The 14,701-nt window shown below is 35.5% G+C and overlaps 3 protein-coding genes and 1 pseudogene across 5 annotated transcripts; 2 read left to right on the forward strand and 2 right to left on the reverse strand.

The window, feature by feature from the left end:
- The first annotated feature begins 1,051 nt into the window (after nucleotides 1-1,051).
- On the forward strand, nucleotides 1,052-3,704 carry LOC100187458 (small VCP/p97-interacting protein). 2 transcript variants are annotated; one of them, XR_003397577.1, is made up of 2 exons: nucleotides 1,052-2,859; nucleotides 3,284-3,698. XR_003397577.1 is itself a non-coding variant. In XM_018817434.2 (2 exons), exons 1-2 carry the CDS (start codon nucleotides 2,704-2,706, stop codon nucleotides 3,356-3,358), a joined length of 231 nt encoding a protein of 76 aa, XP_018672979.1. In that variant the 5' UTR covers nucleotides 2,464-2,703; the 3' UTR covers nucleotides 3,359-3,704. The 2 variants fall into 2 exon arrangements, 1 of the variants encoding a protein (XP_018672979.1); XM_018817434.2 differs by having other exon boundaries at nucleotides 2,464-2,859; nucleotides 3,284-3,704.
- A 652-nt stretch (nucleotides 3,705-4,356) lies between these two features.
- Nucleotides 4,357-5,681, forward strand: LOC100182707 (annotated as a pseudogene). The gene has a single exon (XR_001975458.2). The product of XR_001975458.2 is annotated as a nucleoside diphosphate kinase A pseudogene (transcript).
- A 712-nt stretch (nucleotides 5,682-6,393) lies between these two features.
- Nucleotides 6,394-12,696, reverse strand: zf(phd)-1 (zinc finger protein). Its single transcript, NM_001078413.1, is given in 12 exon segments — nucleotides 6,394-7,051; nucleotides 7,754-7,942; nucleotides 8,323-8,425; nucleotides 8,752-8,864; nucleotides 9,104-9,170; nucleotides 9,556-9,664; nucleotides 9,888-9,997; nucleotides 10,328-10,468; nucleotides 10,903-11,039; nucleotides 11,438-11,521; nucleotides 11,706-11,836; nucleotides 12,406-12,696. Coding segments are annotated over 12 exon segments (2,004 nt in total). The 5' UTR covers nucleotide 12,696; the 3' UTR covers nucleotides 6,394-6,521.
- A 20-nt stretch (nucleotides 12,697-12,716) lies between these two features.
- LOC100177181 (leucine-rich melanocyte differentiation-associated protein) lies at nucleotides 12,717-14,283 on the reverse strand. The gene has a single exon (XM_004225708.4). It carries the CDS (start codon nucleotides 14,128-14,130, stop codon nucleotides 13,420-13,422), a length of 711 nt encoding a protein of 236 aa, XP_004225756.1. The 5' UTR covers nucleotides 14,131-14,283; the 3' UTR covers nucleotides 12,717-13,419.
- Between the last annotated feature and the right edge of the window lie 418 nt (nucleotides 14,284-14,701).

Consider the following 14,701-nt stretch of genomic DNA (forward strand, 5'->3'; position numbering starts at 1 on the left):
AAATTAAATTTAAAGAATTATAAAGCTGTATTCTCACGACTCTCATAGACCGTGGGTAATTGTTTAAAACACGATCATGATATTTAAATATTATGTGCTAAAGTGTCCCATCTCCCCCCACCCTGCTATATGACTGGTCTACGTATTAACGTTGTACTCTACTATATGTACACTCCGTTATTTTGTTGTTGTTGTGACTTTTGCAAGGTGTCAGTTTATACTTAGCGTCTACATGGCGACACCTCTAAGCATTATTACTGCTTCTCGCTTTATCAGCAAAATTGCTAATTCGTGATAATACGAACTGCAATGCCTTTGCAGGAATCTGCATTACAGCACTCGACGTTAACCTTTAACTTTGGCGTAGAGATCCTTTAAAATAAAACGTATTTTGCAAAAGGTCGGAGATACACCTATTCAGTTTATACTCGCAGTTATTTTAATTTTATTCTGATTATTCATTTTTACTATTTAAAACTTCCCTGAGCTTCTGACGTTTTTGTATTTGTTTACTTCTCTAAACTACCGCTATAGTGTTACTTGCCACAACATCCGGTAACAAACACTGTTACTTATTGATCATATCATGACGTTCACGGCAACTATAGATTTATAGTTATAACACGCCAAACACCAGTGTCGTTATAACACGCCAAACACCAGTGTCGTTATAACACGCCAAACACCAGTGTCGTTATAACACGCCAAACACCAGTGTCGTTATAACACGCCAAACACCAGTGTCCTAATTTCACACACTTCATGTCAGCTTGTGAGTCTCAAAATATGTAACTAGCCCTTTTAAGTGCAATATAAGAGCAAAGGTGTTGGCACATTAAAAAAGGCAATGAACACTGACGCCGCTTATCGAAAGTCCCCTGTCCAAAACAGATTGCGTTTTCACAGTAATGCCTTGATCATGCATTCGAGGTAAGATTAGGTCATTAAATTTATCGCGAAAACGTAAACTTCAAATCTCCTAACTAACTAATAGAAGATACGGTTTGCACCGCATTTTGTGTTTCGTTCTTCAAATGGGGGCAATCGTTTGATGTTAACACCAATCATTGAGTAAGTATATCTTTATAATTAATAGCTTCGTTTTTCCCTTTTGAAACCAAGAATATATGCATTGAGTTTATTTTACAAATGGATTACGTGGTCCCACACTGTAAAAATATCGAAAATGGCCTTTTAATTTCCGTGCGTCTGGAAAACTGCGTATGGCAGTTACTGTATGTCGGACGTGGTTTGTTGTTTACTCGTTTGGTAGCTACGGAAATGTGTGTTGTTTTGGATTCTGTATATCGTCAATGGAGATCTTATATGTAACCGAGTCGTCTGGCAATCAATGCAATATTAACGCTATTAATGTCAGTAATGGACAAAGCGTTACAACGTACAAGGGAAGTACGGCGACTTCGCATACACTCTGCGTCTTAAATGATGATTACATTTTCTCTGCCGCGCCGAATAAAGCGCTCTTGAACGTTTTTGAACTAAGCAGAAAAGGCCAGCACCCGAAAAAGATCGTTACACCCGGTGTTGTTAAATCGCTATGTGTAAGTAATGACGGCTTCTTTATTGCTGCGGGTATTGAACAGAACGTTCTTTTATGGGATCTTTCAAGCGGGGAACTTCTTTGCATTATGTCACGGCATTACCAGGAGGTAACAACATTGACATTTACATACGATGCTATGTATCTTATATCAAGTGGCAAAGATGGCATAGTGTCAGTCTGGAGACTAGCTGACATGATTGACATTTCAAAGCAAAATACCAACAAGAATAAAGAACCTTACATCTGCTGGTCATCACATGCATCGCCTGTGTCAAAGTTATGTTCCAGCACTATTGGATACCGTGTATACAGCGCGTCACTGGACCAAAGTGTCAAAGTTCATGATATTAATCTTGGTGAAACGCTGCTAACTATTGTTTTCAATACTGCTGTTGTTTCTCTCACTGTTGACTCCACTGATACATATCTGTATGCTGGTGGCTACGATGGGAGAATCTACCCTGTAAATATGTCGGCATCCGCAAAGAAACTGAGACAACAAACCAATAAATCAATCAACTTTGAATCTGATGGTGCAGCCGGCGCTTCTCTTCAGCCACTACAAGGCCACACACAGTCTGTGACCTGCATTATGTGCAACATGGACTGTAGTTTGTTAGCATCTGGCTCAATGGACGGAAATGTTAAAATTTGGGATGTTTTAAGCGCACAGTGCTTGCGAACTTTCAAACAGAATGGATCAGTAACTAACCTATTATTAACCATGACCCCTTTCTCACTTGCATTACCTGACCATAAACCTGCATTGGTATTTCCCAAACTAGCTCACTCTGTGCATGATGGTAGTGAAACAGATAAAAATAGAAAAATGCACCGTCTTGATTTTAATTCTCCAGTATGTTCATATTCACCTTATAACAATACTGCCAATTCTGCTCTTTTTAAGAAAACTAGAACACTTGATAAAAGTTTAAACAGTGATTTGCAAATTCAAACTTTAAAGCAAGAAATATCAATTCTTAAAGTAGAAAATCATAAACTGTATGATCTGGCATTAAATAAACTAATGTGAAATTTTATGTTTTTAAAGAATAACTTTTTGGATGGTGTCTTAATCTAACAATGCTTAAGCTGTCTTAACAGGTACACCTTTGGGTTATGAGCTAGTAACATCAATCATGGGCAGTTTGTTCTCATGTTGTTTGGGAAATGATTATGAAACTCCCGATCCTGAAGTAAGAAGACAACAAATGCTTGAAGCTGCAGAAAGGCGCAAACAAGAATATGAAAACAGGGGGCTAAAAGATCCCGAAGGGGTTAAAGCAAAGCAACGGGTATGTCTCGTGTTGCTAATAATATAGTCGGTTAACATTAAGTAGGGTGGGGAAAAATGTAACACTTTTAGGCTTTAGCACATAATATCGAAATGTCATGTTTTTAACAATAGTCTGTGGATAATCATGTTTTTAACAACGGCCTGTAAAAGTTGAGGATACGGTTTTATAGTTCTTTGAATGTGTTTTATTTGCTACCAAGTGGGACAAGAAAATGGAATAACTAAGTGTACCATCTTTCCCATCCCTACTGCTGTATAAATTGTCCTGCCAAAAGCAGTGATATTTTCAGGGTTGAACTGAGTTTTTAGATAGATTTTTAATTTAATCAGCTGTAAGTTTTACTTTTTAAGTTATCCATAATGGCATATTTTTATTCTACGTCCTTTAACCGTGTTATAAAGTACATCTATATTTTGTTTAGAAACGTGAAGCTGCAGAAAAGTCACAAGAACAGATTGGATCAAATGAAAACAACTTGCGTTGGCAAGTTAGCTAAACCTGGATTTAAAATATATATTGATTTTCTTTAAGTTTAGCATTGTGAATATTTATTTGAACATGGTGTCTATTGATTTGCTTTTCTAATATGACGGGAAAATATCTGAATTTTTTGTTGTGTTTTATGGTGTTTCAGTTTTTGTTTTTATATTTAAAGAATGTCACAGTTTTTTGGCCGTTTTTGCAGCAAGGTTAGCAAACATTGAGAATTGCACTTGATTATATTTTACATGTTTTTTAAATGTTTAATTATGAGATTTATTTATGTTTTAAACATGTTGCATGTTACCATTACACCTTTTTCTGCTTTTATGGCAAATAAATTATTTAAAACACTGGTTCTTGAACTTTATTGTATGCCTTACCCTTTTAACAAAGGTGCTTATCAGATTTGCCTGCAATATGTAATAAGGCACTCATTTATAAAAAAGCAAAAACAATTAATTACATCAGTTCTATATAATGCGACGGATGCGCTTGCTTTTTGGCAACGAGTTGTTCAATGTTTGGTAAAGTACTACAATTGGTACAATTATGTGAATTTTGATTGGTAGCTCATTTACCCTCTAAATACGATAAAATTTACCCCCACCGGTTAATTTAACCAAGTTTAAGAAACGCTGGTTTAAAATATACAAGTTTTATTGAATCATTACTGCCAAGACAAGACAATTGTAAAGAAATACAGTTTATTTATATCGGTGTGCATTGATACGTTTCCTTGTAAGTTGCCTGACTAAGGGATTGCATACTAAGGTGCAACACTGCAGGCGTAGATGTTTGGGAGAAAGGTGCAAACAGTGCTAAAGTGCTCGTGTCGTAAGGTCAACAGTTCTTCTCATATCGAAATTTCGCAATTTTAAAATAGAATAGTGTAAATTTTGAAAAAAAAAATATGTAAGATACAGAAATAAAGTAAAAAAAATATTTAAATTTTAATATAAAAAATGGACTCTGTGACAACTATTAGTTGCCACTATATTTTAATATTTTCATTTGACCGAAACTTGAAGTTCAGTTTATTTGTTAGTAACCACGTGTGCGCAGTTAGGTTTGTTTATTTTACAACAAAATAAGCTTTATGATCTTAACTACGCTATCGTTTCTTTCTTATATTTGGCAAGGACCGTGTACGTCGGGCAAGAAGACAGAACACTCCGGCAAAGCAATGGAACGAACATTTATCGCTGTAAAACCCGATGGTGTACAAAGAGGCTTAGTTGGTAAAATTGTCGCTCGTTTTGAGGCAAAAGGATTTAAACTAGTTGCGATGAAAATGGCGACTGCAACAGAAGACCATCTCAAAAAGCATTACTCAGATTTGTCGTCAAAACCCTTTTTTGCCGGGCTTGTAAAATACATGGGCTCTGGGCCTGTAGTAGCAATGGTTTGGGAGGGGCAAGGAGTAGTGAAGACTGGAAGAGTGATGTTGGGAGCCACAAACCCCGCGGACTCGCTTCCAGGGACCATCAGAGGTGACTTTGGCATCCAAGTTGGAAGAAATGTCTGCCATGGATCTGATTCAGTAGAATCTGCAACTAAGGAGATTGGTTTGTGGTTCACTGATTGCGAGCTTAATGCTTATACTAGTTGTTCACAGTCCTGGTTATATGAATAATCAACGTTACATAACACTGCAATATTAAAAGTACTTTGGTTCTAATAAAATAGCCTGACGTTTCTTAAAAAAAAGGTCCAAAATTTAAATCTTTATCAAAAGTTTGTGTTCTTATAATATTAGTGCAAATGCTATGTGGTATTAATCAATGTTTCATAAAACTGCAATATTAAAAGTACTTTGGTGATAATAAAACTGCTTGATGTAATATTCTACAAAGATGGCCTATACAAAAACCTTCTTAAAGTTTGTATTTTCATAATATTGGTGCAAATGCAATAGAATATGATTATTAATGTTCCATTAACACTGGAATAGTTAAAGTACTTTGGTTTTGATAAAATAGCCCAATGTACCTTACTATTAAGTTTGCCTATACGAAAATCTTTATTATAAGTTTGTATTATCATAACATAATAAATGTACTTTGCAAATAAATGGGATTTAATCTTTAAATGTAAACGTATCATGTTTTGCATTTCCTTCTGCGATGAATTCAACGTATTCAGCTGTATTTTCAAATTACTAATATTAGAAAATTCATTTTTCGCTTTGTTGCATACCGTGTTGTAAATTCTTATTTCTGTTGTTGTAGTTTTGTCCAACTGTTCGAATATGGCTACTATAATGTTAAATATAAGGCATTGCTGCTTGAACAAAATTTGTTATTAGTTTAAATTATGTAATATCAATGTTTGTTTAGGTGATTCGAAATGTCCTATTTAGGCTTAAGATTATGTACAAGATGTTCAAGGCAAATTCAAACTACCTGTTCATCTAGTAAACCTCTTTTGCTAACTAATGTGTTGAATAGTAGTGGCTTGCGTTCTACATTTCAAACAAGGGGATTAAAAACGAAGAAAGAAAATCCTGACCAATTTCCAACGGCGCATCATGAAGACTTCACCTTGATTTACAAATTCCCGAAGATAAAACTGGTTGCAGGCTTATCTAAGTTTAAATTGACGCAGACGCTGTTTTTCATGGCAGTCTCGCCGCTTTGTTATGTATCTTATTATGCTGGTAACATTTCTCTTCTATATGCAAATGGTGTAGCGGGGGTTGCAGCATTTGCTGCGGCATCTTTACTGTATTTCTCTTACGTGACAAGAAGATTTGTTGGCTACATCTGGCTGGATAATCAGAAACAGAACTTAAAAATCGCTTATTTAAATTTCTGGGCCAATAGAAAGGATGTTGTTATACCCGTCGAACATATTGAACTATTTGATGATCCAAGTCAAAATTACACCAAGCCACTCTTGAGATTAAAACTTTTAAATTCTAAAGACTTCTACTTTTTATCTATAAGATATGGATTGATACAGGACAAAAAGTTGTTTCGTTACGTCTTTGGTGTGCTACCAATAAGGGCTTACGATAAATTCAAAAGTCGGAATCTGAAATAACAATTGTTTAGAACTTTCTTGTTTTTAATTTTAACTATTTAATGTTTACATTCAAACAACTAGACATTTTGTAATTGGCAGTGATTTTTAATGGGCAGTTAATCTGTTACATTCGTGTCATATACTCTGCAATATCACTGTGAACTTGGGGAGTTGCCAACGCTGAGGTCATCTGAGTTTATCCTTTGGATTTCAGGTTGCTTCTCATTAGCTGGAATTCCTTGCAATAAAACTTTCTCTGGGAATGAAGTCTTGCTGATTGGGTCGTCGGAAACTGCAAGATCCAGATCCAGCTTCTCTTTCAGATGCGGGACCTCTTTGGGACTTTTTATTGCTTCCAAAGGAGGCATTGATGGAGGAGGTGACTTTGATATCGTGAGTTTGATCTTTCCATCACCGAGGTCTTGAACGGTAGCGATGCTCTCTCCAATTGATGCGGACACAACTTTCTCAGTGGATGAGTCCTCATCTTCCTCCTCTTGTTTCTCATCATCATTAAGATCAATGATGACAGTTGATCGATGATCCGCCATCCTCCCACCTCTTCCCCGTCTCCTTCGACCTCTACCCCTCCCAGATGGTGTTGAGAGAAGTTTCAGCTCCTTTCTTCGTCTTTTCCTGAAGTTCGGATCAGCATGCTTGCATCTTGAACATGCCCACACACCTAAACGCGTATTTGTTTATTATTACTTGTTTAGTATATATTATATACTAATGTATTTTTTCAGCACGTAGTAGGTTCATACTAATAATTTTTTTCTGTATAGTTTTTCTCAGCCACTCTATAGTGATCGAGAAAAAACTGATAAAATGCAGTAAAATTACAGCAGCATGTACTAATGTATTAATATACTATAAAGTAATGTATTTTATTAGTTTTGCTCATTCACTAACGTAATGTATTTTTTGAACCTTTTTTCTAAGTCACGAAAGTATATAGTGGCTCAGAAAAACTAATAGAATGCAGTACTACTTGTCCAGAAAAAAATACATTAGTAAAGTATATATATATACTGTATATTCAGTTACTTCTACTTCTGATAACAGGCATAATGCAAATAATCCTTTAGCTGTTAATCTGGTATAAAATTTCCTCTTCCATCTTAGGAAATAATTTCCTGATGAAGTTATTCGGAACAGCAGACGAAACAATGGAAATACACTCAGTTTTCCTTCTCAAATGAGCCGCTAAAAGATAATTTAAGTCTGGTAGAAAAATTACAGTGTATAAAATATGTTTTGGAAAATGGATTGGTTTCCTGCTACCCTCTGAGCACATTAAACATTACTACAATTTTCTTAAAAGCTTAAAATTGGTTCACTGTTAGTTATTATTTACATATTTATACAACAATAGATTCCACACCTGATGGAATGGCTCGGATACTGACGCAAAACGTGTGGTATCCTCTATCACAGCGATCACAGAACATCATAAGATCTTCACGGTGCGGCATACTACATATGGTACATGTCTTGCACTCCATGCACTGCCAGTTGTATGTCTCAATAACTGACACCTGCTCCACTGACATTTCTAAGCACGATGGGTGACCTGTTGGTATGGAAATACGGAATCAATGATATTAATAAGTCATTAAAACTTTATGATCTAAAGCCATGTTTTGCAGGTTATGAAATATTTTTAAGAGACCACAAGGAAAAACAAGACTTTATCTGGCTTTCAAAAGGGCAAATTGCCAAATTATAATACTACAATCTATTTTTTTTTGCAGGTTACGAAATATAGTTCAGACCACACGAGAAAACAAGACTTTATCTGGGTTTGAAATCGGCAAATTATAATAATATAACCTAACTTCATGATTTGCAGATAACAAAAAGGCTACAGAACATAAATGGAACTTTCTCAAGCTTCCAAAACAGCTTCAAGACATTCTACTTAATGTTTAAATGAAATATAGCAAACCTTACCATGATTGTCACATTGCGAACATTTGATTAATTCCTCAGCTTCCCCCTTCTTATTGCTCGACCCATCTTTACTACAGATCCCACAAACTATTTCATCCGATTCCTGAAGTTTAACATTTTTTTAAAGCAAGGTTGTTAAACACTTGGCCATGTGTGTCTAATTATACAAAAATTTAAACCTACTGGTTTCGAACAGGAGAGTTTTAGGACACAACCCTCTGTATATACTCAAATATGAAAAAAATGACAACATTTTGCTGTGGGAAACCATGTTTTGGTTTAGCCCATGGCTATGCCTAAGGACAATTTGTCACCCTTTCAATTTGCCTTGGAGTTCATTTAATCTTACACTTTCAGTTAAGAGAAAAATTCTTGGTTTTTCGAGAAACCCTTGGTTTTTCTATTCAAAATAAAGATGTTGCATTTTACCTCCGTATTTTCTTCACTCTCATTCACTTGCATTGGTTCTTCTTTCCCTGCCCCCTCCAAATCTTCACTTGCGTCCACTGTCTTCATTGCAACATCCAGAAGCTTATCTTTATCTGTGTTAAAATATTTGTAAGCGAAAGGTATTTGTAATAAAGATATCATTTGCAACATTCGTTTAAAACCTGGTGTGACAATGTTAAAATGCATTTACATTTTTAGCTATGCAAATGCGTTATACTCTACTTGGCACCTGTAAAAAACAAGAAAAATGCTATTTTATTGCGAAAACTGGTTCTAAAACGGGACATGACACCCTTAACATCATACCTATGATAATAGATATGATATTTACCTGGTTTTGCTGATTTTTCTGATCCAACGCTTTGATTATCAGAAGATGAAGATGAGGATTCAGAAACCTAAATTAAAATTTGAAATGTTTGTTGCGCAACGTTCAGGTAAACCAATGTTTTGTCAATTCTATATAATTTGTGTTGTTTGTAAACATTATGTACTTTGACAACCTATTTTTTATGCGTTACTTACTTTGTCACAGGTGGATCATTTTAGGGAGAAAGTATTATAATGCGAAAGAATTGTACCCAGAGTTGTGGTGCGGCAAAAATGACAAGGCACCTTAAAATGGAACTCGATTCAAACTGTTGCTTGAAGACTTATATAAAGTTTCCTGGGTGTTGGGGTAAATCTGGCCTAAATCCTAGGCCCTTGACAAGGATCTCACCCACATAGAACAGAATTGAATCCCTATGCCTACAGACTACAATTACAGATCAATATACTTGCCGAGTCAGATTCAGAGTCGGAACTTAGTTGTATATGATCAATAGAAGGGTTAGGTGGTCCATAAAGCGCGGTGTTGAGTGGGAGGTACATTAGTTCATCTTTTGTGTATCTAAACAAAGCAGTAAGTGGTTTCAGACTAAAATTAAGCTTAGTTTTTTTATGGGTCAAATATGGCCCGAATTCTGGAAAACCTTTTACCCATACTCAGACTAGAAGAGGACCTAAATTTTTACCAAACACATCCGGTGCGTTTTTGATGGATTTGGAAGAAAAACACCGGCAATATTTTATGTTTAACAGTGCTATATATATGTGCTACCAAATATACTCACGTTTTATAATGTTCTTGAAACTGGCCAGGTATCAACGCACATGGATATAAACTAGGTCTTGTAAGTGAAGGATCAAGCTTCCTTACTTTGCTGGCGGGATATTGGAGGACCTGGGGCAAAATATACAAAGTTAGTTGGCTTGACTGCCTGTAACAGAGGTTACAAAGCTTGCCATTTCTACTATTATGGGATTATGTATCCTTGGGCAGGACATTTAACAACAATTTCTCCAACCCAGTGGTCACTAATTGTTGTTGTCCAAATTGTCGGCCATACATAAAAATCTTAAAAAGCAATTCCTAATAAAGTTACATACGTGGTAACTCGTAAGCAGTCACAAGGTATGTTATAACGGATGTTGTTGTCCCTCCCACATGAGGGTAAATAAGTTACATTCATTCATGTTGTTTGTTTAACTGTGCAATAACTTGTGTACTCACGTTAGTCTGCATGTCGTAATACACGGCAAACTCATCTTTTCTTTGTCGATTTAAACGTGCATTGTAATCTGCCGCTTGTCTCACGGCTTTTTTCACAAAACTTGGCATTTGAGATTTGTCGACTTGCATTGAAGCTGCTTGCTAAAAATATTAATAAGCATGAAAACATAAGAAAAAATGAGTGTCACATGGGCATTCTATTGTATGAGAATAGCTAATAAGATCATAGTTATATTTATTATTCGTTTTGTTGTTGAGGCGTATGCAATTGGAGTAATAGGCTGTTGTATTGTAACTAAATGCTTAATGTGACATCACATTACTGAAGTCTACACATTACCCAAAGTCAAAATTGCGGATATGGTTTATCTCGTAGACAATTCTCAAGAAAATATGAAATATAAAAACGTATATATATGGTATTGTATATCTGAGAAACATAAATTTAATACCACTCCTTCATAAACTTTGTCAGCAGGGGATATAAGCATATAATGTTTGTTTAATATGTTTGTTCTTTAAACAATACTGTTACAATTGGTTACATTGCATAGAATATGTGTACCAGAACTTACTGAAGCATATTGTTTGTATTTGTTCTGTAGTTTCTCCTTTTCTCTTTCCTGCAGCGCAGCGTTGTATTCATTGTATTTTTCTGGATATTCTTTCATCATCATGTCGCATACATCGGAACTCTTTAGTGCTGTTAGACCTACAAGTGCAAAGTTTAAATGACGTTAGCATCTAATGCAAACTTTTTAAGTTAAAAAAATGCATTGAATGATAAATGTAACTTGCTTTATCCTTGGGTGGCATTGACGAGCCTTGAACTCATAATCTCTGGGTTAGAGGGGCATGCGTGCTAACCAAGTGTGCCACTGCTAAACAAATCTAACTACTTGTTTAAACATCCTATGAATATGGTGTTAACATCAGATTCTTTCAGTGTTAATGTCGGAAATACTCTACGTCTTATGCTCTGTGGGGCAACCAGGGATTTCAGGGATCGCAAACTACCACTTTTAAAACAAAACATTTTTTTGTAAACTGAAACCCAGACTTTATATTTTTAGTGGCTGCACCAATGCCAATACTTTATTAATATCTTACCCAATGTAACTTGCACCTCGCTGATAACATGGCTTGTGAGAAGATGGTTCACTTCATCAGCCTCAACTTTCCTTCTTTCAATTTCTAAAATTAAAAAACACAATAAAAATTGTTGTGAACATATCGTAAGCATTGTGCTATACTGGTATTTTTCAAGAATGAAAAGAAATAAGTTAGTCATAAAGCCAGGAATAAAGGGTTGTGTTATTCAAAAAAATGTATTTTTCTCCACAGTATATCTTCTATTTATGCAGAACATTTCCCCTACCTGGATATTTTCTTTTAAATGAAGTAATTCCAAGATAGGTGCTAACTTGTTCTTGCAACATATAATAATCTCCACTGGTGTCGGGGGGCCATTGGTATTCAGCAATGTTTTCGGCGCTAATGGAAGAAAATCTGTGACAAAAATACCAGTTGAATCAGTGCTTTTTAACTGAGTGTATTCTGTATTGTATGCTCAATGCCGGTGTTTCTTAACCAGGGTTGCGATAAGTGTTATAGGGGGGGCGGGGATGCTGAATCATTAAGGTTGGTTAGGTCTACTCTATATAAGCAATTCTAGAAGGGGGTGCGCGAGTTGGTTCGTGATTTAAAATGGATGCAGCAAGGAAAAAGGTTGGGAACCACTGAATTATGGTGTACCAGCACTCAGCAGTTAATAGCAACGCTCACATGGAATGTTGTGTTTGTATTATTTATTTTTTGTACATTGAAAATTGTATACTGTCTTATCCTTAACCTGGTAGGGGTGACTACCAATTACCCGAGAGAATTTGCGTATTTTGAAACATAGGTTTTAAGGAATGCAATGTGTTTTCTTTTTTAAACTTTAGTGGTACCTTTGCACAACATTGGAGCATTTCTATTAGTTGGTATGCCCCTATAAGTTAACATTAAAACCATGTACCATTTAATCAAACCAAAATACATTCCATTTCCAATCCATTAATAAAAATACTTCTTACATATTTTGTTGGAGGCAAATGGGGTCCATTATTCTTCCTGATTGACTGACACCCAAAAATGAGAAATTTTTCGGAGCCTCCGTCTGTTTTCCATTTCCCTTACTTTTAGATGTGTTGTCCAGTTTCTCTTTACTGACAACTAACTCTAGCATATCCCCAACCATCAGGTTTACAACTTCATCAACATTGGCTTTTATGTTACTTCCATTCTGACTTGAAGTATGGCTTCCATTTATCCCGTTTGAGTTTTTTGTTCCACATACATTACCATCCACCAAGTTTATATTCATTGCGACCTAAATTTCTCTGGCCTAAAATAAATATTCTTTTAGTTTGCAATGGTAAAAATAGATGTAATTAAAATTACCAAAATTAATTAGCATTTTTTAAAGAAATAGGGCAATGTATAATAATTGTTTTAGAGTCTTATGGTTATGGCTTTAAAAAAATGGAAGGTTTCCTTTTAAACATTAAGAACAACTGATATAACTACGTAAAAATAAAACAAGTCACTTGAAAAACGTAATATTGTACAATTTTATCAAACACATAAGTACTAAAACAAAAGTAGAATTGCACTTGAATAAAAATTGCACCTGGAATTAATTGTTACAGTAATATTACACTGGTTAACTGATTTAATGTAAACATTAACAGTATATGAGTATATGAAACACAATAATACAAAACAATATAAATTACATCAGGTTACAGTGTAGAAATACTTTTTTATTCCTCGCCATTCTAGCTTCAGATTTTATACACCTTTTACGGTCAAACTCGCTTAATCGACATTCAGTTGAACCAGATTGGCTTGGTCCAGATTATAATTATGTTGGATTAATTCATTCTTGTTAATAAACTCCCATTGTCAAACATGGTAAAGTCAATCCCACTTGATCGGCCAACATTAAATCAGACCAACCGTTTAACATTAACCACATCAGTTTGGCTAGGTCTAGAAGAGGTCTGATTTGGTAAAATTGACTGTATAAATATTTAAAGAAAAATCTTTTAAAGATCATTGTTTCTGATGAACCGGTTTCCCTCCGATTGTTTTCCACCATATCTGTATCTTACATGGCCATAAAAGCTGGCTGGTTTGACTACCGCTTGTGGCTCTTCAGCTATTTTAGGTAAACCCTGGCAAGACTCTTGGGTTTTAATTGAAGGGTATCTGTCTCTTGGTGTAATTGGGAACGCTTCCGCTCCTTCTTCTCTTTCCTGATTAGAAATGGGCTTCCAGTCGAGAAATTTAAGCTTTGGTAGCCGGCTTGCCACAAAAATGCGGTATTTTTCATAATCTTTTTCAGTTTTATTTGAATCTAGTATTTCATGAGGACAAGCTTCATTACCAAGCAAACTTAAGTACGTCAAAGAAATGCAGTGTTTTGCAAGACGTGAAATAAAAATTTGTAGATATTTTATCTTGTTGTTATTCAGAGTTAAAGAGTGCAGTTTCGGCAGAACAGGAAAAAGAGTTGAGTCTGATATTTCATTATTATCCAAATTAAGAATCTCCAAATTGACAAAGATTGCGATATTTTTGAGATCGTTAATTCCATTGTGGCTCAAATTCAGCTGTCTAAACTGCTTCGCTTGTAGCACCAAAAACTCGGGCACAGAATGACAATTTGTATGGCCGGTGTAAGAATAACTGTCGGCGTCGTCCTCAATTATTTCATCCTTTTCGCCATCGGAAAGTCTGTCTTCATCATTATCCATGCCAAAACGTTCCTATCCTTCAGTTTTATGAATGAACAGCGAGTGAAAAGAACCTATACAGCTATACAGAAGTCTACTGTATCACAAAAACCGTTCTTTTTATTTTACTACGAAAATCGATTTGTTGTTAAAAACAAAGAGTTTTGATACGTTTCTGGCGGGAGCACGTGAGCGCGAATTTTATGAACCGTAGCGATGTCGGCGTATTTATTTAGGGGACAAAACGGTCATTTTTTCAAGGTTTGCTTGCGGTAAACAATATTTATACACTACGAGTCGCGTCGACATCTTTTGTCTGTCAGGAACACTTTTCTTTGTTGCATACGCAATACTAATATGTTTGTCTTTCACGAGAAATTTGTTCGTTTCGGTTATCTTTGTTTCTTGTAGATGTGTGGAGGTGGGGTGGGGGAATATGGGACAGCTTTAGCACGTAATATCCGAGTACTCTATTCGTGTTTTGAACAAGTAACAGCGGTCTATGGGTCGAGTCGTGATAATACGGTTTTATAATTCTTTTGTTTACTACCAAACGGGGCAAAGAAATTGAATGACTTGGTGTCCCAACTTC

This window comes from Ciona intestinalis, chromosome 2, assembly GCF_000224145.3.
Source record: "Ciona intestinalis chromosome 2, KH, whole genome shotgun sequence".
NCBI classification, from domain to species: Eukaryota; Metazoa; Chordata; class Ascidiacea; order Phlebobranchia; family Cionidae; genus Ciona; species Ciona intestinalis.